The sequence below is a fragment of the Polyodon spathula genome, chromosome 34 (genome assembly GCF_017654505.1).
Source record: "Polyodon spathula isolate WHYD16114869_AA chromosome 34, ASM1765450v1, whole genome shotgun sequence".
NCBI classification, from domain to species: Eukaryota; Metazoa; Chordata; class Actinopteri; order Acipenseriformes; family Polyodontidae; genus Polyodon; species Polyodon spathula.
Window position 1 is genome coordinate 1,045,421 of NC_054567.1, and position 25,090 is coordinate 1,070,510.

Sequence of the window (25,090 nt, forward strand, 5' to 3'; positions counted from 1 at the left end):
CGAATTCCCCCAATGTTAGATTTTTAATAATCTGGGATCTCTGTATTTTAATGTAACTGACAGATCTCCGCAATCCACCACTCTGTGACCTAGGAATTCTGATGCTGCCAATAATAAAGAAACAAGATTAATGTCCTTGCCTTCATTTATACTGCGCCAAATTTGCAGAGCTATTGAATGCCGCCTAGCTTTGGTTGGGGAGGAGGAACAAAAAGCTAGAGCAGTGGCGATGTTGAAGACGGGAGGATCTACTCAAGGTGCCAGTGATCGAGCGGAACCGGAAGCAACTGTAGCTGCGACTGGAGTAACTACAGGAATAGAGGAGAAAACTGAAAGAGCTGAAGTTTGCTTCTCTTGTTCAATATTAGACATCCTTTTACCTAAATCACTCAGTTGGGTATTGACCGAGGATAAAGGTTCAGCAAATGGCTGCATAAAAGATTTAATCTCTTTTAAAATCAAGGAGTGCTCTTATTGGATTGATCTGACTGAAGCAGGTTCCTGCTGTTTTGAAGTGCTGGCTATCGGGATGAATTGATCTGTGCAGACTGCCTTCTGTCTGGTTGGGGCTGCTGAATGGCTGAGCATAGCTGGGGAGCTTTTAGGAGGGAAAACAGGTTCTGCAGAGATGGATTTGCAATAGAGAATAAATAGAAATTCTCGATCGCTACCTGCTGGAATCGCGTTTCCGTTTTTAAGAGGGACTTTATAAGTCCAGTCCTTCCAGTATAGTCGCTCTGGAGGTTCTTCCTGAGCCCCGAGTCATTTAAAATGACGAAGATTAACTCCTTGGGAAGCTGGAGTACTGAGAGAATCTTGGGAGTTCTGTGAATCCGAAGAGAGTTGCTGTAAGTATTCTATTTTAATTGCTCTTTGCTGAAAACAAAAAAAACAAAAAACACAATGGGTCTTGGAGTCTGCTTTGGTTTACACCTGAACGAAAAATGCAAGACAACTAAGAGGAGGTGACTAAGGTTTAAATAGAATAAATTTAATTGGTGGAAGATGATAGGGCGCACAGTCCTAGTACCACCCCCTGAACCACACTTATAGGTTAACATGAGTACAACAAAAAGTACGACAAAAAAAAAAGAAAACGCTATTAAGTGCGGTTAGCGGGTTGTCAAAGTTCTGATTTTGGTCCCAGCCAGAGTCTGGGGTACAGTGAGCTTTGAAAGTTACTTAAATAGTTTAACTTGTCCAAGTGCAAATGTGCCAGGAGTATTGATCTCCAGAGAATTTATATTCTCTTGTGCCTGAAGTGTTGAACAAAAAAATGTAGATTTGTCACTAATAGCTCTGCATTCTGACAACACAATATGGTGAATATTCCCTCTCAGATGCCTATGCTGACCTGTACAGTCTAGCAATACCTGAATGCAAATGAGTATGAGCTGCAGAGAGGTTAGGCAAATAACTAGAACATTGCATGACCAATCCATGTTTATTATACATGTATCTAAAGTTTAACAAACATCTTATAACTAGAATCAGATTGTTTGAAATGTTTTTCAATGTTTCTTTCAACTTTTAAACAAATCTATAATCAAAATATGTGATGTAAAGGGAGTTTCCCTTTTGATCCAGTCTTGTTGTCTGTGGACTTCATGCCACAATGTACATCCTTAGGAAATCTTAAGTTTAAGTCCTTTTGCAGGGCAGCTAAAATTGACGAGATTTCTTTAGTCCCTGCTAATTTAAAGTTTGAATTGAGCATGAGGTATTTGGGTAAATGCTTCATATTGCATACTGTCAGTACACTATATAACAAAAACTATAAACTCTCAACTATTTGGCAGTTGAAAGCTGTTATTTAAAGCCTGTGTGTGATCATGAGGTTTCCTTTTTCTGTGAAAAAACAAGACGACAAAACAGTTGTACTAACAACCACCCACATCCTCTTTTTGTTAGATGTGCTATTAATATTAATAACAGCCACACTAGTGCTGCGTGACTGTCATTAGTCATTTTAATATTTTAAGTGGGCGTGGAGTGCAGCAGCAGAGTGACCACCTTGTGTTATGTCAGGAAATGCAAATGAAAACCAAATATGCAGTATTTATTTTTTTAGGTCGGATCATCCTCAAAGACCTCATTCCGAAAGGAAATGCATCGTTTCTGAATCTCGTTTGCTAGTTTATTTGATTTGTGTCCATTCTGCAAACATTACAAATCAGCTGGAGCTATATCTAAGACTTTGGGGATGTATATTCTAATAACACTGCTGCTGTAATTGTGGGCAGGTCCCTTCTTTAGTTGGAACTGAGAGCAACTCTGTCTTGGGTTTCTTTTCCCCGCAACCACTTACATAGCACAGGCGTGTTGGTTTTTTTTTTTTTTTTTTAATTGAATGCAGCATTAATCATAATAATACATCAAAATACAACCTGCGAAGGAAACATGCACAGTGTGAAAGATGTCTACTACACCAGAGGTTCTCAAACCTTTTTTGTTCTCGGTCCACTTGAATTTTTTTTTTTTTTTTTTATCATAACGGACCACACAATAACTGTATCGGAGACCTGAAAAATAAGCACATAACAAAATCACTATAGTACTTAAAAATAAACATACTCGCCTTTCTTTGTTTCAGTGCAATGGATGGGCCTATTTCCCTGAGCAAATTGGAGTTTTAAAGAACGGTTCTAGTTTACTTTTCATTAACTCGAATTTACCGAGAAGGGAAATAAAATGGACTGTTTTATTTTTAAATTGATAATTACAGCAGAATTTATGTAAATGAATAATCTGTGAAGTTACAATACATCCATACAATGCCAGCACAGTCAGAGCTACGTGTCCGGCTGTAACCTTTATTTTTATAACACTCATTGGCTGTTGAATTGTTTACTGTTCATGGCACAGTAATAATACATGATTAGTACACAACATATAAAACGCACAATAAATGTATACATTTCTTAAAAATGAGTTCCTTTCATCACATTTGATCTTTTCAGAGGCATGACAGTGTACAAGTGTATAGAATTACAAGAAGCAAAACCTCTGTTGGAAAAAATAAATAAAAAAGCAAAAGACACAGAGATCTAAGAAGTCAACAACTTAATGAAAGGGCAGCTGGTGCTTTTATTGATTTGATGAAAAAGACTTGGAAACAGTTTGTCTTGAAAATCTAAAAGGTCTGCTATGATAATTCTATGCTTCGGTGTGTAATTCAGCTGGTCAAGAGTACTCAGTTTTGTGGCGTTAGCCTCCATGCTGGTCTCAATCGCTCTGTAAACAGTGCTGATGTAAACCGCAATGATAGCAAGTGCTAGTGGCCAGGCATTAAAATATGCAAATCCTGTGTTTTTGTATTGGCTTCTCCAGGTCAGCGGAAGTAATGCATGGATAGTGAACTTTGTCTTTGCTCCCTTCTGTATCTGTTCATTATTAACACAAATATATGATTTACATTTTTAAATCTTTGGTCACTAACAAGGTTAATATTGCGGATTCTGTTAAAGAGTGGCAGACCAGCGTGGAGGCCTCATTCGTTTGAATTACAATAAATGGAAAAGTTGAAAACCTCCAGTTTAATGTTTGAGCGACTATTTATTCTCGAAAGCGAAACGATATATCTTTTTTGTTATTAATTTATCCATTTTATAAGTGGGATAACACTACAGGGCTTGTGTGTTTTGTTACATTAACATACAGATGTATGTTAATGCAACACAATGCATGCCCTGCCGTGTGTTACTTTACAAGCTGCTGTATTGAGTGCACGTGAGCTAATACTAATACATTTTAGACACTCCAAAACTGTATAGGACAGAGAGTTTAGACATTTTTTTTTACTTGCAGATATTCTCCATTGCATGCTCTACCGTTCCTGATACCTGACTCCCAGCTAGATGAGTGATAGCATGCCCTACTGTTCCTGATATGTGACTCCCAGCTAGATGAGAGTGATTGCATGCTCTACAGTTCCTGATACGTGACTCCCAGCTAGATGAGAGTGATTGCATGCTCTACAGTTCCTGATACGTGACTCCCAGCTAGATGAGAGTGATTGCATACTCTACTGTTCCTGATACCTGACTCCTCCAGCTAGATGAGAATGATTGCATGCCCTACTGTTCCTGATACCTGACTCCCAGCTAGATGAGAGTGATTGCATGCTCTACAGTTCCTGATACGTGACTCCTAGCTAGATGAGAATGATTGCATGCCCTACTGTTCCTGATGCCTGACTCCCAGCTAGATGAGAGTGATTGCATACTCTACAGTTCCTGATACCTGACTCCCAGCTAGATGAGAGTGATTGCATGCTGTACCGTTTCTGATACCAGACTCCTCCAGCTAGATGAGAGTGATTGCATGCTCTACTGTTCCTGATACCTGACTCCCAGCTAGATGAGAGTGATTGCATGCTGTACCGTTTCTGATACCAGACTCCTCCAGCTAGATGAGAGTGATTGCATGCCCTACTGTTCCTGATACCTGACTCCCAGCTAGATGAGAGTGATTGCATACTCTACAGTTCCTGATACCTGACTCCCAGCTAGATGAGAGTGATTGCATGCTGTACCGTTTCTGATACCAGACTCCTCCAGCTAGATGAGAGTGATTGCATGCTCTACTGTTCCTGATACCTGACTCCTCCAGCTTCACAGCCTTTTCAAGGTTTCACATTGTAGGAGCCGAATGGCCAATTATACTCTTCAAAAACTAGTTTAAAACTACTGCTACTGTTGTAGCCTGCACCGATACACTTATACCAGGACTAGCTAAGTAGAATAGAAACTGGTTCTATTAATTGTAAATTAACCAAATGCATTTTTTCTTAATGCTAGGCTATTCTATTCTGTTGTTAAATGTCCTATTACGCAGATACAATATCTTGGCGGTCAGAAATGCATACTTATTTTTGATGACATCTGATTGGGTTATATAATGAAACATGCTTATAAACATGTTGAATTGCACGCAGTCATAGTGTCACTAAAAAAAAATGGAGCCACAGGCTTTGTTCAGTTTTGTTATATTTGGCCCTTATAGGAGTGATGTGTTTGAAAAAAACTCCATATTGAGAGAAGGCAGAATGATTTGTAAAGGTTAATTCGTTTTAGTTTAACGTTTGACCGAGTGTTACAAAGCATGTGAAAGAAGTGCTTCACGTTTAGCTGTTGTGGAATAATTGGCAGATGAAGTGATTTAATAAAGTGTAGTGAAGAATTTTCTGTTCTTGAAGGATTTGGTAGTGAGCTGACAGCATTAGAACGACAGCAAAGAGGAATTAAAACTGTCAGAGCATCCTGAGGAAGTTGCAGAACTATCTGAGGCATAGCAGTTGTGGGGTTTAACTTGACCTTTTAATAAGACCTGCAGCTCTGAGGCTTAACTTTACAACTTGCTCCTCACAAAGGAAAAGCCTGGACCTTTTCACTATAAAAATGCAACATTTTGAAGGTAGTGGCATTTCCTTACAGGATAGTAGACATACTTAGGGCTCTTCGTTTTTAAGGTTTTTATTTTTGATCATGTATGGCCCTATTTTTTGAGCTGACTCCGTTCAGTTAAACTCTTGTGAAAGTGTTGATTGTGAAACAAGTTCACTTTAGTTTTTTCTCCCGTAAGTTGATTTGATAATATAAAAAAGGCATCCCATTATTTTTAATTCAAACAGAATGCAAACAGCGACTTGATTAAATTAAATTGTAATTAATAGGACAGTCTATTTGCAGAACAGGTTATAATATTATTGCAACAGGTCATTAAGATTTTAAATCTGGGAAAAGCAATTTGACAGAACTCGCTTTTTGGGTCGGTTTGAATTAAAAATAAGGAGCTGCCTTTTTTTTTTTTTTAATAAACATGATCAATTAAACAATCATAGCCTCAAGGGAGAACAAACTAAAGTGATCTTCCTCACCAGTGCAGGCTGCTTGATCACCCCACTCTCCTGACCACAGCAGTGCAGGCTGCATGGTCACCCCACTCTCCTGACCACAGCAGTGCAGGCTGCATGGTCACCCCACTCTCCTGACCACAGCAGTGCAGGCTGCATGGTCATCGCGCTCTCCTGAGCTCAGCAGTGCAGGCCGTTGAAGCAGCTGTCCTGATCAGCTGGCCCATGTTGCGACACATTGCTGTTTATGTTGGGAAAGTGGATGATGTGTTGAAAGTAACATACAAAAAAAACTTTAGTGTGAAATAAGAAGAAAAAGATTGATTGATAAATTAAAAGGAGTTACTGATTGTATTACTGTTTCACTGGCATTGACATCCAGGGCTTCTGAAAATGAAGAACATTCGACCTGTAAACGATATAGTAACAGGCTTTTAATATCTGTGAGTGAACTGTGCAAGAACAGCTACCGCCTACACAAACGCAGACACCTCTAGTATTTCTGCAATGCAAACGGAGCGATAGCGACGCACGGTTTACCACTCCAGCTTTGTGCTGCTGGACAGGTACAGAACACTCTGTTTTCTATTAGTTTATTTCTTTCATTTTCTGATTTGAAAGAACAGAAACCTTTGTAATTTGAAACTAAGCACAGTAGTTATTGACCCACACTCCAGGCAATTCTTAATTCCTAAAATAAAACTAAAGGTACTAATGTGCACAAGCTGCAAGCACAAGGCAGATACTGTTTTCATGCTTTTTCTTGATCAGTACTTAACTTTATTTACTAGTATCTGTCATAGAAGCAGGATTAGCTCAGTAAAGTGTGCAAAATACCATTAATAAGACTGATCCTGTGAGAGCACATCTCATCAGTGCAAGAGTGATGGTTCTTTGTCTAATTAAAACATAGCATTAACCCTCTCCCCTGGGATATATTTTAACTTGCAGGACATGGCGATTCAGATAAATGGTTCACTATCTGCTGTGGGTTTGACCTTGCAGGCATTTTTATGGCGTCCGTCTGTGAATGACTATCAATCTCACTTTATGCAGCCTCTTTAAATGTGTTCTCACTTTTATTCCTCACACCTGCAATGAGCATTTAGAGGAAAATGCTTTTAAATCTTTCTGTGGCGCGGACAGGTGTGGCCACTCTCCAGTTAGTGCAGATTGGTGTTAATTGAGGAGGGGCCACCTGCATCAAAGCAGGCAGAAATCCTGCATCTGGGAGAGGGGGTTTGGTGAGGTTTTTATGTCTATAATTCTCTATGTGCGTATTGCTGTTTGTTTAGCTCTGTTCAGTGGTGAGTGCCCAGCCTGACAGCAGTTTTTGTGTTTAACCCTTTTGTTTTGGCCCGTGTGCCTGTTTATTTGTTCCTCTGTTTTATTTTGTTTATTAAATGTGTGCTTTAGCACTTATGTAACACCTAGCCAATAAGGCAAGGGCAATAGCGACTAAAAACCTGGAAGATTATAACCCAGGCAAACAAGTTATCTATATGTGCTATACACACATCATCACAGACTCTTCTGGAAATCAGGTAAGTTGTCATAATATCCTTCCAATGAAAGCTCAAGACATAGGTTTTAAGAAAATACAGGTAAACCTTGGTTTTATTTCAGTCACAGCTGTACCGGGTTGTTTTCTTTTGTACCTGCTCAACCCACAGGGAAGGTGCAAAAGAAAACAAATCAAAAACACACAAACTAGTGAACAAAACACAAAAAATTCTAATGCCACAGAAATCACTCGAACAAACAAATAAAACAACTCTGAATCTTGTGAAACAAATAAATCACATAGACAAAATAAAGTAAACCACACAAACTCAACCTAATAGTTACTCAGAATAACTCTGCACAATAACAGACTATTACTAGTGAATACAGTGTACTGTGGGGTCGCAGGGGTGCAGTACCAGCCCAAACCACCAGAGGAACAGCTGACACAAGCTACATTAACAATTGGGTTTAAACTGCAATTTCATAAGTTTAGCTTATTCTATAGTTAAAATGGTATGCGATGTTTAATGAAAGCTTTAGAACAAAGAATAAATAACTAGGTGAGAGAGCTAAAAACACAATTTAAAATAAGTTCAGCACAAATTCACAATTGATTGATAAGTAGCCTGAGTGTGAGGACAGCGGCAGCGAACTTCAAGCAGCAATTACACAGACCACACACCAAGAGGTCAGCGCCCTGCAGTGAATGGGTTAACCTGAATATCAACAAAGAAACAAACAGCAGCAAGAAAGCTTCACGTTTTCAAGTAGTTTCTTGTGCAAAATAGTGTTTAAGGGTGGTCTCAAAACAAACAATTCTACAGTTTCTATACGACCCACAAAACAAACAGAATCAGTATTCTCATTTTCTATAAACTCCAATGCACACCACAGCCCCGCCTGTCCTTGCCTTTTCTCTGTCTCTCAACAGATTACAGTGTGCTCTGACCTCCTGATTCTCTCCAACACAGCATATATATATATATATATATATATATATATATATTATATCTATATATTATATATAATATGTTATATATATTATAAAACAAAAGATAAATGGGGATGGTAATTATCATTATTAACCAATAGTAATTACATGATAAACCAATAGTATAGATCATGCGAGTAGAGAAACACAACGTACAGCACATGACAGGTATCAGGTGCATCAATTAGAAACAACAGCATAAGCACATCAACTGAAAGGTAAGCTCCCTATAATTAAAAGGACCATGTCAATCTATTCTAAATGACACCAGCCTTCAACTATTATATAACTAATTAACCAGTGTATTGGGAACATCTATTCTTAGTGCAGTGTGCAACAACTGATTTATTAAAGCAGTTCTCATATATATATATATATATATATATATATATATATATATATATATTATATATACACCGTGCTCAAATTTGTTGGTACCTGTGATGAGTCAAAGGGGTTTCGGTCTGCAATTCAGCCTCCCAACAGTAGAAGGCATCAAACCACTCGGGACTTCCCTTACCAAGGTCTTGTGACCATGACAAAAGTCATCTTTTTGAGGGGCGGTACCTTGGTGAGGGGCGGAAGTACGAGTATGTAAATTCCAGCCACTGGAGTCAAGTGAAGTTAAGGATACCTGTCAGTCTGGGATTGGTGATCCACTGACTACCGGGGCGGGGTTTGCATACTAAAGGGAACGTGCTACTGTGTTCGGGGTTGGTCCTGAGGAATAGAGGCGGGGAAAGAAAAGGCTGGAGGGAAGTACGTGCGGGGTGGACTGTTATTTACTTTTAATTACAGACGGAGGCCTTACTAACTTTGCTCTTTTCTATTTTTATTCCTTTTTGTTTCATTTTGGATTGAGCAGATCACGAAGAGGATTAAGTGGCTTCTGCTCCTTTATTTTTGATTACTCCAGCACTCCCTCCCTCACATCCTTCTTTATTGTTTTTTTTCCTTTTCCGTGTAATATTAAATAAAATTTTTATTTTTTTTACATGTAAATCGCTGTCTGGAAAATCCATTTTTACTCACACGCCTCATAGTACTCCTCCACAAAAAACGAAGAATGCACAATTTTTTCTGAAATAACTTGAAACTGACAAAAGTAATTGGCATCCACCATTGTTTATTCCATATTTAATAGTATCAGTCTTTATCAGTCTTTGCTTTTGATTTTTTATTCAACATAATATTGTAAATAATAAAACAAATGAAAATGGCATGGACAAAAATGATGGGACCGCTAACCTAATATTTGGTTGCACAAGCTTTAGCGGCAATCTCTGCAATCAGACGTTTTCTGTAGCTCTCAATGAGACTTCTGCACCCGTTAACAGGTAGTTTGGCCCACTCTTCCTGAGCAAACTGCTCAAGCTGTCTCAGGTTTGATGGGTGCCTTCTCCAGACTGCATGTTTCAGCTCTTTCCATAGATGTTCAATAGGATTCAGATCAGGACTCATAGAAGGCCACTTCAGAATAGTCCAATGTGTTGTTCTTATCCATTATTGGGTGCTTTTAGCTGTGTGTTTTGGGTCATTATCCTGTTGGAGGACCCATGACCTGCGACTGAGGCAGAGCTTTCTGACACTGGGCAGTATGTTTCGCTCCAGAATGCCTTGATAGTCTTGAGATTTCATTGTACCCTGCACAGATTCAAGGGACCCTGTGCCAGGAGCAGCAAAGCAGTCCCAAAACATAACCAAGCCTCCTCCATGTTTCACTGTAGGTAGGGTGTTCTTTTTTGTGAAAGCTTCATTTTCTCATATGTGAACGTAGAGCTGATGTGACTTGCCAAAAAGCTCCAGTTTTGACTCATCTGTCAAAAAATATTTGCAACTGTTGTCACAGGAACATCAAGCTGCTTGGAGATGGTCTTGTAGCCTTTACCTTTACCATGCTTGTGTATTATTTTCTTTCTGATCTCTTCAGACAACTCTCTCCTTTGCTTTCTCTGGTCCATGTTCAGTGTGGTGCACACAATGATACCAAACAGCACAGTGACTACTTTTCTCCATTTAAATAGGCTGAATGACTGATTACAAGATTGGAGACATGTGTGATACTAATTAAAGAAACTAATTAGTTTGAAATATCACTATAATCCAATTATTTATTATCTTTTCTAAGGGGTACCAACAAATGTGTCCAGGCCATTTTAGAATATATTTGTAGAATAAGCAATAAAAAAGATATTGCTGCTCTAGAAAGAGTGCAAAGAAGAGCGACCAGAATTATTCCGGGCTTAAAAGGCATGTCATATGCAGACAGGCTAAAAGAATTGAATCGGTTCAGTCTTGAACAAAGAAGACTACGTGGCGACCTAATTCAAGCATTCAAAATTCTAAAAGGTATTGACAGTGTCGACCCAAGGGACTTTTTCAGCCAGAAAAAATAAACAAGGACCAGGGGTCACAAACGGAGATTAGACAAAGGGGCATTCAGAACAGAAAATAGGAGGCACTTTTTTACACTGTGAGGGTCTGGAATCAACTCCCCAGTAATGTTGTTGAAGCTGACACCCTGGGATCCTTCAAGAAGCTGCTTGATGAGATTTTGGGATCAATAAGCTACTAACAACCAAATGAGCAAGATGGGCCGAATGGCCTCCTCTCGTTTGTAAACTTTCTTATGTTCTTATGTTCTTAATAATTCATCTGTTTTCACAGCTTCTTTGCTTTATTCTGTGACATAGGATTGTGACATTCAGGAGGAATGAAGCATTATTTCAATGAGCTGTAAGGGTACCAACAAATTTGAGCACGTGTGTGTGTGTGTGTGTGTGTGTATATATATATATATATATATATATATATATATATATATATATATATATATATATATATATATATATATATATATATACACACACACAGCTCTGGAAAAAATTGAGACCACTGCAAAATTATCAGTTTCTCTGGTTTTACTCTTTATAGGTATGTGTTTGGGTAAAATGAACATTTTTGTTTTATTCTATAAACTACTGACAACATTTCTCCCAAATTCCAAATAAAAATATTGTCATTTAGCATTTATTTGCAGAAAATGACAACTGGTCAAAATAACAAAAAAGATGCAGTGTTGTCAGACCTCGAATAATGCAAAGAAAATAAGTTCATATTCATTTTTAAACAACACAATACTAATGTTTTAACTTAGGAAGAGTTCAGAAATCAATATTTGGTGGAATAACCCTGATTTTCAATCATAGCTTTCATGCGTCTTGGCATGCTCGCCACCAGTCTTTCACATTGATGTTGGGTGACTTTATGCCACTCCTGGCGCAAAAATTCAAGCAGCTCGGCTTTGTTTGATGGCTTGTGACCATCCATCTTCCTCTTGATCACATTCCAGAGGTTTTCAATGGGGTTCAGGTCTGGAGATTGGGCTGGCCATGACAGGGTCTTGAGCTGGTGGTCTTCCATCCACACCTTGATTGACCTGGCTATGTGGCATGGAGCATTGTCCTGCTGGAAAAACCAATCCTCAGAGTTGGGGAACATTGTCAGAGCAGAAGGAAGCAAGTTTTCCTCCAGGACAACCTTGTACTTGGCTTGATTCATGCGTCCTTCACAAAGACAAATCTGCCCGATTCCAGCCTTGCTGAAGCACCCCCAGATCATCACCGATCCTCCACCACATTTCACAGTGGGTGCGAGACACTGTGGTTTGTAGGCCTCTCCAGGTCTCCGTCTAACCATTAGACGACAGGTGTTGGGCAAAGCTGAAAATTTGACTCATCAGAGAAGATGACCTTACTCCAGTCCTCTACGGTCCAATCCTTATGGTCTTTTGCAAACCTCAGCCTGGCTCTTCTTTGCTTCTCATTGATGAAGGGCTTTTTTCTAGCTTTGCACAACTTTAGCCCTGCCCCTAGGAGCCTGTTTCGAACCGTCCTCGCCGTGCACTTCACCCCAGCTGCCGTTTGCCATTTTTTGTAGGTCACTTGATGTCATCCTGCGGTTGCTGAGTGACATTCGAATGAGTTGACGGTCAGAAGAAGTTCACGTTTTCCGCCCGCTCTCCTGGTAGACTGCCAGACATGTACTTTGTTGTCCCCAATGCGTGCTGCTTGACCTTGTTCTTATGAACCGCCGCAACCCGACGCTCACTGTATCCCTCTGCCAGTAAAGCCAGAATTGAACCCTTCTTTTCCTCACTCAAAACTTTCCTTTTCAACTCTTTGGGCATGGTCAATAGTTATTTTTTGATTCCAATTACTTTTGAGGTACTACTAGCACTGTTTTGCCATCTAGCTGGTCCTATTGCAAGAGGATAGTGATGACCACAGGAGTGGTTTTTATACATTTCCTCGTTAAATAAGATTTGGTTCAGGTGATCCCCTAATCAGTACCTCATTCAGTAGAATGAGGTGTGCCTGTGTTGGAATTCAACAGACACTGGAATGGAATGGCTGCCATACATGTAGAGATGCTGATTTAAGAAAAATTTGCAGTGGTCTAAATTTTTTCCAGAGCTGTATGTGTGTGTGTGTGTGTGTGTGTGTGTATATATATATATATATATATACACACACACACACACACACACACACACACACACACACACATACAGTACCATGCAAAAGTTTTAGGCAGGTGTGAAAAAATACTGTAAAGTAAGAATGCTTTTAAAAATAAAAATGTTAATAGTTTATATTTATCAACTTACTAAATGCAAAGTGAGTGAACAGAAGAAAAATCTACATCAAATCAATATTTGGTGTGACCACCCTTTGCCTTCAAAACAGCATCAATTCTTCTAGGTACACTTGCACACAGTTTTTGAAGGAACTCGGCAGGTAGGTTGGCCCAAACATCTTGGAGAACTAACAACAGTTCTGTGGATTTAGGCAGCCTCAGTTGCTTCTCTCTCTTCATGTAATCCCAGACAGACTCGATGATGTTGAGATCAGGGCTCTGTGGGGGCCATACCATCACTTCCAGGACTCCTTGTTCTTCTTTACGCTGAAGATAGTTCTTAATGACTTTCGCTGTATGTTTGGGGTCGTTGTCATGCTGCAGAATAAATTTGGGGCCAATCAAATGCCTCCCTGATGGTATTGCATGATGGATAAGTATCTGCCTGTACTCCTCAGCATTGAGGAGACCATTCATTCTGACCAAATCCTCAACTCCCTTTGCAGAAATGCAGCCCCAAACTTGCAAGGAACCTCCACCATGCTTCACTGTTGCCTGCAGACACTCATTCGTGTACTGCTCTCCAGCCCTTCGCGAACAAACTGCCTTCTGCTGCAGCCAAATATTGCAAATTTTGACTCATCAGTCCAGAGCACCTACTGCCATTTTTCTGCACCCCAGTTCCTGTGTTTTCATGCATAGTTGAGTCGCTTGGCCTTGTTTCCACATCTGAGGTATGGCTTTTTGGCTACAAGTCTTCCATGAAGGTCACTTCTGACCAGACTTCTCCGGACAGTAGATGGGTGTACCAGGGTCCCACTGTTTTCTGCCAATTCTGAGCTGATGGTACTGCTGGACATCTTCCGATTGCGAAGGGAAGTAAGCATGATGTGCTTTCATCTGCTGCAGTAAGTTTCCTTAGCTGACCACTGCGTCTACAGTCCTCAACGTTGCCTGTTTCTTTGTGCTTCTTCAAAAGAGCTTGGACAGCACATCTGGAAACCCCTGTCTACCTTGAAATTTCTGCCAGAGACCTTACTGATGCAGTATAACTACCTTGTGTTGTGTTGCTGTGCTCAGTGTTGCCATGGTGTATGACTTTTGACAGTAAACTGTCTTCAGCAACCTCACCTTGTTAGCTGAGTTTGGCTTATCCGCACCCAGTTTTATTCCTCCTACACAGTTGTTTCTGTTTCAGTTAATGATTGTGTTGCAACCTACATATTGAATTGATGATCATTAGCACCTGTGTGATATAATTGTTTAATCATACACCTGACTATATGCCTACAAAATCCCTGACTTTGTGCAAATGTACCTAGAAGAATTGATGCTGTTTTGAAGGCAAAGGGTGGTCACACCAAATATGGATTTGATGTAGATTTTTCTTCTGTTCACTCACTTTGCATTTAGTTAATTGATAAATATAATCTATTAACATGTGTATATATATTAGACAGACACACACACACACACACACACAATGCACATATGTTACACTTACACTGCAGCTTCCTTGCTGCGACCCTGCTACAGTTATACTATGCACTTACCATAGTTTTCCATGGTTGCTATATATTCCTTTTTGGATAACATGCTTATATCGTGTGCAATAATTCATGGAAAAAAAATTTATTAAATCATACTGTTATAGTATGATTATAGCATGATATATGATACGCTTTTTCATGTGAATAAAAATATAAGTACTTTGCTTAGATTTGTGTCTCTGGTTAATCTAAAAATATTATGGTAGCTTTTTTTCTCAACCAAAATGTAGAAGGGCAGCTTGGCAATAGAAATCAATTTTCAAGCTGTGCTGCTTAAACTTTACAGTTGATGAAACAGATGGTGATATTGGTGAGTTAATAGTGGAGACCCAGTTCAGTTTAAATGGAGCAAATGTTTGCCAGCATGGCTTCTAGGACTTCACAATGAGAAAGCAAGATTGAACCTTGGAAAGGTTTAGATTGAAAGAAAACCTCTAGGTTGGTTTGTTCAGATTGACATTATAGCCGACAAGTGCTTGGATCCAGATCAAGAAACCAAATTGCAGTTGAACTCTATAAATTACGTTCTTTCAAATAAGAACACTGACTTTTTTTATTTCTGTTGATGTTTTAAAAAAACAAAACAAAAACAAAAAACAAACAGCTGTGGCAGGGGAAACGAGATCCATCCAACACAGGTGATCACAAAGGAAATCTTCAAACCCCGGAAGAGATCCTCAAACCCCGGAAGAGATAGCAACAGATAGTGCTTTACCAGTCGGGGTCTCCATTGGTTTCTTATAAACCGACGCAGCAGCTGTCTGCAGACATTGAGATTGCCCAGCTTGTGTTCTGGTTTGAGCAGGTGTTGTGCTGTTTGTAAACCAAGAGAAACTTGATTGTTTTTTAATCATAAATACTGTCATCCTTCACTCGGCTGCTCACCAAAGCGACAGACACAACCGCAATGGGAGACACGGGATTGACAGTAACCTAGATGGAGATTTTTTGTCTTTTCTGATTAATTCATAAAACCTGTGTAAAACACACTTTTGAAAGTCCTATACTTTAACCGGGGGTGGGGGGGGGGGTACTCTGGCTTGCATGTATTAAGTTGTGTTAAAGAACGATTTTGTGTTGAGCATTACTACCATTGAGTGAGAAATGGGGTTAAGCTGAGATGGTATCTGTGTTGTGCTTCAGCAAAACAGGAATATATCTTCAAGCTCTTGTCTATAAAAAAGCAAGTGCTGTTAAGCCTGGCTGAATATTTGCTGCTGTAATGACCTTTAATTTTTCAGATTGTGAGCTTGTCATGTTTGTGTTGGAACTCTTTCTCAATCGATACACTTGTGAAAAGGGAAGTTGTTTCTAGGCCTGACTGCTGATAATGTTTTTGGATTAGTATTTAATGATGTTTACAATGAGACACATCACAGACTGGGACACTTCTGAGCGGCACATACAGCAGTTATTTGTTTGGGTATATTGACTTTACATTCAGTGAATTCATTAATAAAATCTGATGCCCTGGAAAAAAGAAAAGTAATGGGTTATGCATGTTTTAAGTCTTTCAGTTAAACTGTGACAAAGAAGCAGAAGTGTTAAAGGGACTAGGAGCTCTTAAAATAAACAAATCCCCTGGGCCGGATGAGATCATCCCAATAATACTCAAAGAAATTAAAGAAGTAATTTACAAACCGCTAACCAAGATCATGCAGCAGTCTCTTGACACAGGGGTGGTACCGACAGACTGGAAAATTGCAAACATAATGCCGATCCACAAAAAGGGAAACAAAACTGAACCAGGTAACTGCAGACCAGTAAGCCTGACTTCTATTATATGCAAACTTATGGAAACTATAATAAGATCCAAAATGGAAAATTACCTATATGGTAACAGGGTCCTGGGAGACAGTCAACATGGTTTTAGGAAAGGGAGATCGCGTCTAACTTGTTTGATTTTTTTGAGGATGCAACATTGATAATGGATAATTGCAAAGCATATGACATGGTTTATTTAGATTTCCAGAAAGCTTTTGACAAAGTTCTGCATAAAAGATTAATTCTCAAACTGAACGCAGTAGGGATTCAAGGAAACACATGTACATGGATTAGGGAGTGGTTAACATGTAGAAAACAGAAAGTACTGATTAGAGGAAAAACCTCAGAATGGAGTGTGGTAACCAGTGGTGTACCACAGGGATCAGTATTTGGTCCTCTGCTATTCCTGATTTACATTAATGATTTAGATTCTAGATTCTGGTGTTAAATTTGCAGACGACACAAAAGTAGGAGGAGTGGCAAACACTGTTGCAGCAGCAAAGGTCATTCAAAATGATCTAGACAAGATTCAGAACTGGGCAGACACATGGCAAATGACATTTAATAGAGAAAAGTGTAAGGTACTGCACGCAGGAAATAAAAATGTACATTATAAATATCATATGGAAGATACTGAAATTGGAGAAGGAATCTATGAAAAAGACCTAGGAGTTTTTGTTGACTCAGAAATGTCTTCATCTAGACAATGTGGGGAAGCTATAAAAAAGGCTAACAAGATGCTCGGATACATTGTGAAAAGTGTTGAATTTAAGTCAAGGGAAGTAATGTTAAAACTGTACAATGCACTAGTAAGACCTCATCTTGAATATTGTGTTCAGTTCTGGTCACCTCGCTATAAAAAAGATATTGCTGCTCTAGAAAGAGTGCAAAGAAGAGTGACCAGAATTATTCCGGGCTTAAAAGGCATGCCATTTGCAGACAGGCTAAAAGAATTGAATCTATTCAGTCTTGAACAAAGAAGACTACGTGGCGACCTAATTCAAGCATTCAAAATTCTAAAAGGTATTAACAGTGTCGACCCAAGGGACTTTTTCGACCTGAAAAAAGAAACAAGGACCAGGGGTCACAAATGGAGTTTAGACAAAGGGGCATTCAGAACAGAAAATAGGAGGCACTTTTTTACACAGAGAATTGTGAGGGTCTGGAATCAACTTCCCAGTAATGTTGTTGAAGCTGACACCCTGGAATCCTTCAAGAAGCTGCTTGATGAGATTCTGGGATCAATAAGCTACTAACAACCAAACGAGCAAGATGGGCCGAATGGCCTCCTCTCGTTTGTAAACTTTCTTATGTTCTTAAGAGAAATGATTAGTGGGGTATTAATAGAGTTCTTGTGTATTGGGAGTTCTCTTGCATAGTTTTAATATTCTAAAGAAAAAATTATGTTTCAGTACAGATGAGGAAGAATGTGTTTTTTCTGTAAAAATAAAATAAAATATTCTTGTTTTACTTTAATTTGCTGAGCGCGTGCTTCCCCTGCCACAACACTATTTTTGTGTTCTAAAGATAACTCTGAATTCTTGCGTTTGTACTGACATTTACCCTTCAGTTCAACTTGTGTAGGACGGCCAACACCATATCCTGTTATAAACCAAGACAGTTCCCTTTTTGTTCAGACAACCTTGTTTGGAGTGCTTTCCTTTCACACTCGGATAAGAGGAAAGCACTCGGGACTATAACCCTGTGTTAAAGCAGAGGCTCACTAACTTCTCCTCCTCTGGCAACCAAACCACAAGTAGAAGAAAAACGCCAGTGTGCTTTGTGTGATGCTGGTAGTAACCTGTGCTTTCTGTGTTTTTCTTGGTCAGAAGTCGGATTGCTTATTAAGTTTGGAATCTTATTCGGAAAAGCAGAAGAGGAGGGTTTGCCAGTGCCTGAAGGAAAGCATTGAAAAGCAGCACCAGGAGAGAGAACCACCTGCTACAGAGGACAAGGTAAGAGATGTGCAAACTCACATTGCGATCTCAGGGAGGAGAGCTTAGCTTTTTAATTTTAATGCAACAAAGCTTTATTTTCAATATCATAAAATACCTCTGTTATCCTTAATCAATGAATACTCTGTTAATTGTCATATTCTGCTATATGTTGAGCTGCTTTGTATCCTTTTATCAAGAAAGTCGTTTGATTGAGATGCCTGTTTCCCAGGTTCCCTGTACAGTCTCTTCTGTGTTGGGATCAGGGCTCTAGAATAGTTGGGCACATGTGCACAATGTGAGCTGAATTGTTTGCTCAGGATCTCAACATTTTTTTTCGGAGCCGACAGTCAGGAACATTCTTATGTCAGCATCAGCTGCTGCCACAGCACCCCCTCTGTCTCCCTGCTGTCTTTTAAAACTCAGCATGATGTGTTGTACTGAAATATGCAGCTTTCATTAACAAAGCCACTGCCCGCAATGTGCTGTTTACCTTTGATTTAACCCCTATATATTTTTTAATGTATTCAAGTGAAGGGTGCTAGGTGATGCATTTTGAATTGTAATAACTGACAAGGTATTGCCAAGTACACTTAAACAACACATGGTTCTTCTACACTGCTGTACTATAGAAAAACAACAAACAGTTCCTTTAGCTTGCTGTGTACTTCCAAGCGTCGCATGAACTGACTGCACAATACAGTATTAGAAGTGGGGAGAATGTCTTGTTTTTATAATTAAGTCATCGGAGGGAAAAGTGTGATTGAAATGAAATTGGAATTGGAAAAATGAATTGATCCAACCCTGCTGTAGTAATAGTATAGCAAGTCCTAGCGGGGATCAGTCAGTGACGTTGTTTTCAAAGTATTATATTTGTTGTGTGAATGTAACAAGTTTCAAATCTATAAATGAAACTGCAGAGTTTTTCAGTTAGTTCTTTTTTGCACACCAAATTGATTCTGTTCTCAGATTCAAAGTGAAATAGAAATATTAAGCCTTTCCCCCACACTTTAGATTTCCGGAAGGTCTGGAGTCTGTGCCCCGAAGAATTTGGGACATTCTGCTGTCATGGTTTTGAATCAGGTCTCCTTTCAAGTCCTGTACCAGTCATTTTCTGTTCTGTAGAATCATTTCATGCTTTTATGCAAAAATTGTGCAGAGTTGACATGACAAACTAATCTGATTTGCAAGAATCATTGCTTCTGAAACTTGCAACAGGTTTGCCTGCAGGATCAGCAATATAAAGGTTTGTGGAATTGATTCCTCAAATAAGTATCTTGCTATCCTTTTGCATGTAAACGAGGCAATGCCTCAAAGACTTCCCTGCAGATTACCCATTGAGAGCCTTTTCAGCATTTTATTCAAGATCATTCGACTTGAAAGAACAGTGGTAGGGAATAAGAACATAAGAACATAAGAAAGTTTACAAACGAGAGGAGGCCATTCGGCCCATCTTGCTCGTTTGGTTGTTAGTAGCTTATTGATCCCAAAATCTCATCAAGCAGCTTCTTGAAGGATCCCAGGGTCTCAGCTTCAACAACATTACTGGGGAGTTGATTCCAGACCCTCACAATTCTCTGTGTAAAAAAGTGTCTCCTATTTTCTGTTCTGAATGCCCCTTTTTCTAAACTCCATTTGTGACCCCTGGTCCTTGTTTCTTTTTTCAGGCTGAAAAAGTCCCTTGCGTCCACACTGTCAATACCTTTTAGAATTTTGAATGCTTGAATTAGGTCGCCACGTAGTCTTCTTTGTTCAAGACTGAACAGATTCAATTCTTTTAGCCTGTCTGCATATGACATGCCTTTTAAGCCCGGAATAATTCTGGTCGCTCTTCTTTGCACTCTTTCCCAGCTCATACCAAGTTTTACATTTGTTTTCTTAAACAGTAGCTGCATTTTAGGACATGCTTCTGCAGTCTGCTTGTGTAGTTTTACTTGTTTATTTATTCAAGGGTTAGCTGTTGTGTACTTGGAGTGTGTCTTACAAGAAGCAAATTAAAAACTGCATTCTCGGCTTTATACAAAGATGTACTGAATAGTACTGTGTACATTAAATAATATTGGACATGTACCCTGGTTGTATATTATACGTTTGCATTTTTAGTCTAGTTTAAAAGCCCTACAGTATTAAATGTAACAGCGACTAGAATAGCTCCCTTCTTCCACATGATTCCTGCTCACAGTGCCTTTTATTCAACATTGCAGCGCTTGTTTTAAGTGATTGTGAAGAAAGCAATTTAAGTTGTACTTGTTTGTGCTCCTAGTCAATTACAATTATATGGAATAGACTGGGAGTAAATACTCAATATAAAATAGCCTTGCACATAGTTACCACTGTGAAGGAGTTTACACTTCTATTCCGACACTTATCGAGGGATTGGAGATTCCTTGTCCAGTTTGCTAAGGGTATTCTTATTGAGGGTATACACACATCTGGGTACATGGGGTTTGTTTTTCATTACTGCAGAATAACTGTGCTATGTCAGCTATAGTTGGTTAAGCAAGGTGCATAGCTTAAAATCAATTAAATCTTCTCACTATTTCTAATAAGGAGGTTCACTGCTTCAATAAGAATGCATTTTTAACCCAGTGTTGGGTTGGGTGGGATGTGGGGGCTGGCTGGCATTGCAGTGTGTGTGTAACCAGCTATATTATTTAACAACACAGATTCACATATCTGCTTATGTCCATGTATTTAATTAGTTTTTTCTTCAAAAAGAGCAGCTGTCATAAACAGCATTAGACTTCTGTGGAGCTGCAATTTGAAATTGTAATTGCAGCAGATTTCTGTTAAGTGCAGGAAATGGGATGTTGGTACTGCCATTGCTAGATCTTTCAGATTGCAGGAGTTTGTGGTTCAGTTTTATTTGTCAAGCGTTCCCGTGTAAGTTTATGACAATTAACATTGGCAGAAAAATTAAATTGTTTGCAACTTGAGTGGTTAATAACCATTATAAAATGTAATGTGTAACTATGCAGTGTTGTAAAACACAGTATAAGCATGGGAAACGACAACATATCTGTGTACATTTAACGTGTATAGTATACCTATATATGGAAGAGAATCTTTTTTTTGCCTGTATTTCATACGTGCAGCCAGTTTAAATGTCAATGGGTGTGCCAAACACTTGTTTTACAAGAGAAAACTCCTAAAGTAATGCCACGTACAGTTAAGGTGCTGTGTGCTGTAAATAATGCCATGTAGATATGAACAGGGTTGAGGTGTTGTGTGCTGTAATGCCATGTAGATGTGAACAGGGTTGAGGTGTTGTAGATAATGCCATGTAGATTTGAACAGGGCTGAGGTGCTGTGTGCTGTAAATAATGCCATGTAGATGTGAACAGGGTTGAGATGCTGTGTGCTGTAAATAATGCCATGTATGTTTGAACAGGGTGGAGGTGTTGTAAATAATGCCATGTAGATGTGAACAGGGTTGAGATGCTGTGCGCTGTAAATAATGCCATGTAGATGTGAACCGGTGTAATGTATTGTTGAACAATGTTTAAATTACCACTAATTGGCCCCCCTATTCTCAAGAACGTAATTTCCTTTTGGCATATCTAGCTAGTTTAGCATGAAAGCATCAGAATGTCCCTCAACTCAATGTAGACCTAGCGCAAGAACTACAGTGAGTGCAAGTTAAAGGAAAAGCTGTTCAAACAGCAGGCCTCCTGTCAACACGTTTGCATGCCCTGTATGCCCTTTCTTGTCTGTGAAAGGCTGCTTTTAGATTGCAGAGCATTCCTCTCTGGGAAAGGACTCCACAAACTGTCTCATTGTTGCCTTGTTCCATCTTTTCACAAGTTTTTACAAAGGAGGATATGGACAACATGCCCCACATGTCATCCAGTTCCTATCCAGTTTTAAATAACTTTAGCATAACTGAGGCAGAAGTGTTAAAGGGACTAGGAGCGCTTAAAATAAACAAATCCCCTGGGCCAGATGAGATCCTCCCAGTAGTACTCAAAGAAATGAAAGAAGTAATTTACAAACCGCTAACCAAGATCATGCAGCAGTCTCTTGACACAGGGGTGGTACCGACAGACTGGAAAATTGCAAATGTAATACCGATCCACAAAAAGGGAAACAAAACTGAACCAGGTAACTACAGACCAATAAGCCTGACCTCTATTTTATGCAAACTAACGGAAACTATAATAAGATCCAAAATGGAAAATTACCTATATGGTAACAGTATCCTGGGAGACAATCAATATGGTTTTAGGAAAGGGAGATTGTGTCTAACTAACCTGCTCGACTTTTTTGAGGATGCAACATTGATAATTGCAAAGCATGTGACATGATTTATTTAGATTTCCAGAAAGCTTTTGACGGTCCTGCATAAAAGATTAAGTCTTAAATTGAACGCAGTTGGGATTCAAGGAAACGCATGTACATGGATAAACATGTAGAAAACAGAAAGTACTGATTAGAGGAGAAACCTCAGAATGGAGTGAGGTAACCAGTGGAGTACACAAGGATCAGTATTAGATCCTCTGCTATTCCTAATCTCCATTAATGACTTGGATTCCAGTATAGTAAGCAAACTTGTTAAATTTGACATAAAAATAGGAGGAGTGGCAAACACTGTTGCAGCAGCAAAGGTCATTCAAAATCATCTAGACAAGATTCAGAACTGGGCAGACACATGGCAAATTACATTTAATAGAGAAAAGTGTAAGGTACTGCACACATGATATAAAAATGTGCATTATAAATATCATATGGGGGATACTGAAATTGAGAAGGAATCTGAAAAAGACCTTGGAGTTTTTGTTGACTCAGAAATGTCTTCATCTACAATGTGGGGAAGCTATAAAAAAGGCTAACAAGATGCTCGGATACATTGTGAGAAGTGTTGAATTTAAATCAAGGAAAGTAATGTTAAAACTGTACAATGCACTAGTAAGACCTCATCTAGAATTTTGTGTTCAGTTCTGGTCACCTCGCTACAAAAAGGATATTGCTGCTCTTGAAAGAGTGCAAAGAAGAGTGACCAGAATTATTCTGGGTTTAAAAGGCATGTCATATGCAGACAGGCTAAAAGAATTGAATCTGTTCAGTCTTGAACAAAGAAGACTACTCAGCGACCTAATTCAAGCATTCAAAATTCTAAAAGGTATTGACAATGTCGACCCAAGGGACTTTTTTGACCTGAAAAAAGAAACAAGGACCAGGGGTCACAAATGGAGATTAGACAAAGGGGCATTCAGAACAGAAAATAGGAGGCACTTTTTTACACAGAGAATTATGAGGGTCTGGAATCAACTCCCCAGTAATGTTGTTGAAGCTGACACCCTGGGATCCGTCAAGAAGCTGCTTGATGAGATTTTGAGATCAATAAGCTACTAACAACCAAACGAGCAAGATGGGCCGAATGCCCTCCTCTCGTTTGTAAACTTTATTTTGTTCTTATGTTCTTAAGAAGGCTGGGCCTGTAAAGCAGCAAAGCCTCCCACAGCAGGGGCCTGGACTCAGTCACATTAAAAGCCTTGATGAGTGCTGGTCTTATAGAGGCAACACCTTCAAATGTACAAAAGTAGAATTAATATTTTAAAGAGAAAGACCCCAGACTTGCCTGGGGGTAAAAAAAATGCATTACATTGCAGTCCGTGCCCTTTACTGCTCTGCGGGGAAGGTAATGCAATTCAAGTCATGCTCGTAAACTGTGATAATATAAAAAAACTACCTTCCTGGGTTAACTTTGAATATGTACTGTATGTGTGAAACAACAAGTATTGCAGAGTATTGTTTTAATTGATGCTGACCATTCTGTCTCTACCTTTCCCGTTTGTGGGCAGCTGGTGATCATAGTAACTTCTTGCAGATTGTGTCTATGCTTTATTGTCCAGTCATAGTAATTTCTTGCAGAGTGTGTCGATGCTTTATTATCCAATCATAGTAACTTCTTGCAGATCGTTTCTATGCTTTATTATCCAAAACTGCACACCATAAAAACAGTTTTTTGGGAGGTTGTTAAATGCTATGTCAGAAAGACACTCTGACGAGCAAAATTCTTCTAGTTAAGTAAAGGGCATTAAGTGAATTTGTTAAAACATTTAGTCATTGCAATCAACCCTGATTAGTGATCGGTATGGTACTGCCCTGAAGGACAACCCTTTCCAAGTGCTTCATTGTATCTCTTCATACTTATACTGCTGCTGCTCTCTATTTATCTGCAGGCTTTTCAATAGCAGTCCTAGTCCAGCTGCCTTGGTCTTATTCACAGTGGAGAATCTTAAAAGAACCGTTCTGTGTGTAATTAATACATCTAGACTACCATCTTTTTTAATGCAGTTTGGGTGCAAAAAATGAATTTAACAATTCTAAAGATCTGTTGATAATGCCTTCCAAACTGAAAATAAATGCATACAGTAGTTTAAAAACATAACCGAAGGAATGGTGCTGCAGTAGCTGAAATGTTTGGTTACTTAGTTTGTGTAGGACCTTTTTTGAAGAACAAACAGAAAACAAATAAGTACGCAATGTGTTATTTCACTGGCTCTTTTGGTCAAACAATTGAATCATGTATTCAGTTTATTAAAACAGGGACAGTTTGGATTGTAAGATTTATAGTCTGATTTGCTCTGTGGTGTAAGAGCCAGCCAGATAGAAATGTAATCTGTGTAAGATGTAAAAGTAATTGGTTCCCTTATAATTTATTTATTTATTTATTTGATAGTCATTGCTGCGTTCTCGCTTTTACTTTAACAGTAGTTACTTTGCTGCTGAAAATGGAAATAAGAATGTTTCTATTGAGCAAAGCAACAAAAATGGAACGGGATGAAGCAAATCTCAACCATAATGTAATGGGTCAGAGGTATGTATGCTCCAGAACTGTGAAGGAAAGGTT

General features: G+C 39.0%; 1 protein-coding gene across 1 annotated transcript in view; it reads left to right on the top strand.

Annotated features, from left to right (window-relative positions):
• LOC121303615 (regulator of G-protein signaling 3-like) overlaps window positions 1–25,090 on the top strand; it is a 188,556-nt gene that overhangs the window by 109,739 nt on the left and 53,727 nt on the right. The window contains exon 17 of the mRNA XM_041234411.1: window positions 18,133–18,258. Within this exon, the coding sequence (XP_041090345.1) occupies window positions 18,133–18,258 (126 nt within the window). The remainder of the gene's footprint in view (window positions 1–18,132; window positions 18,259–25,090) is intronic.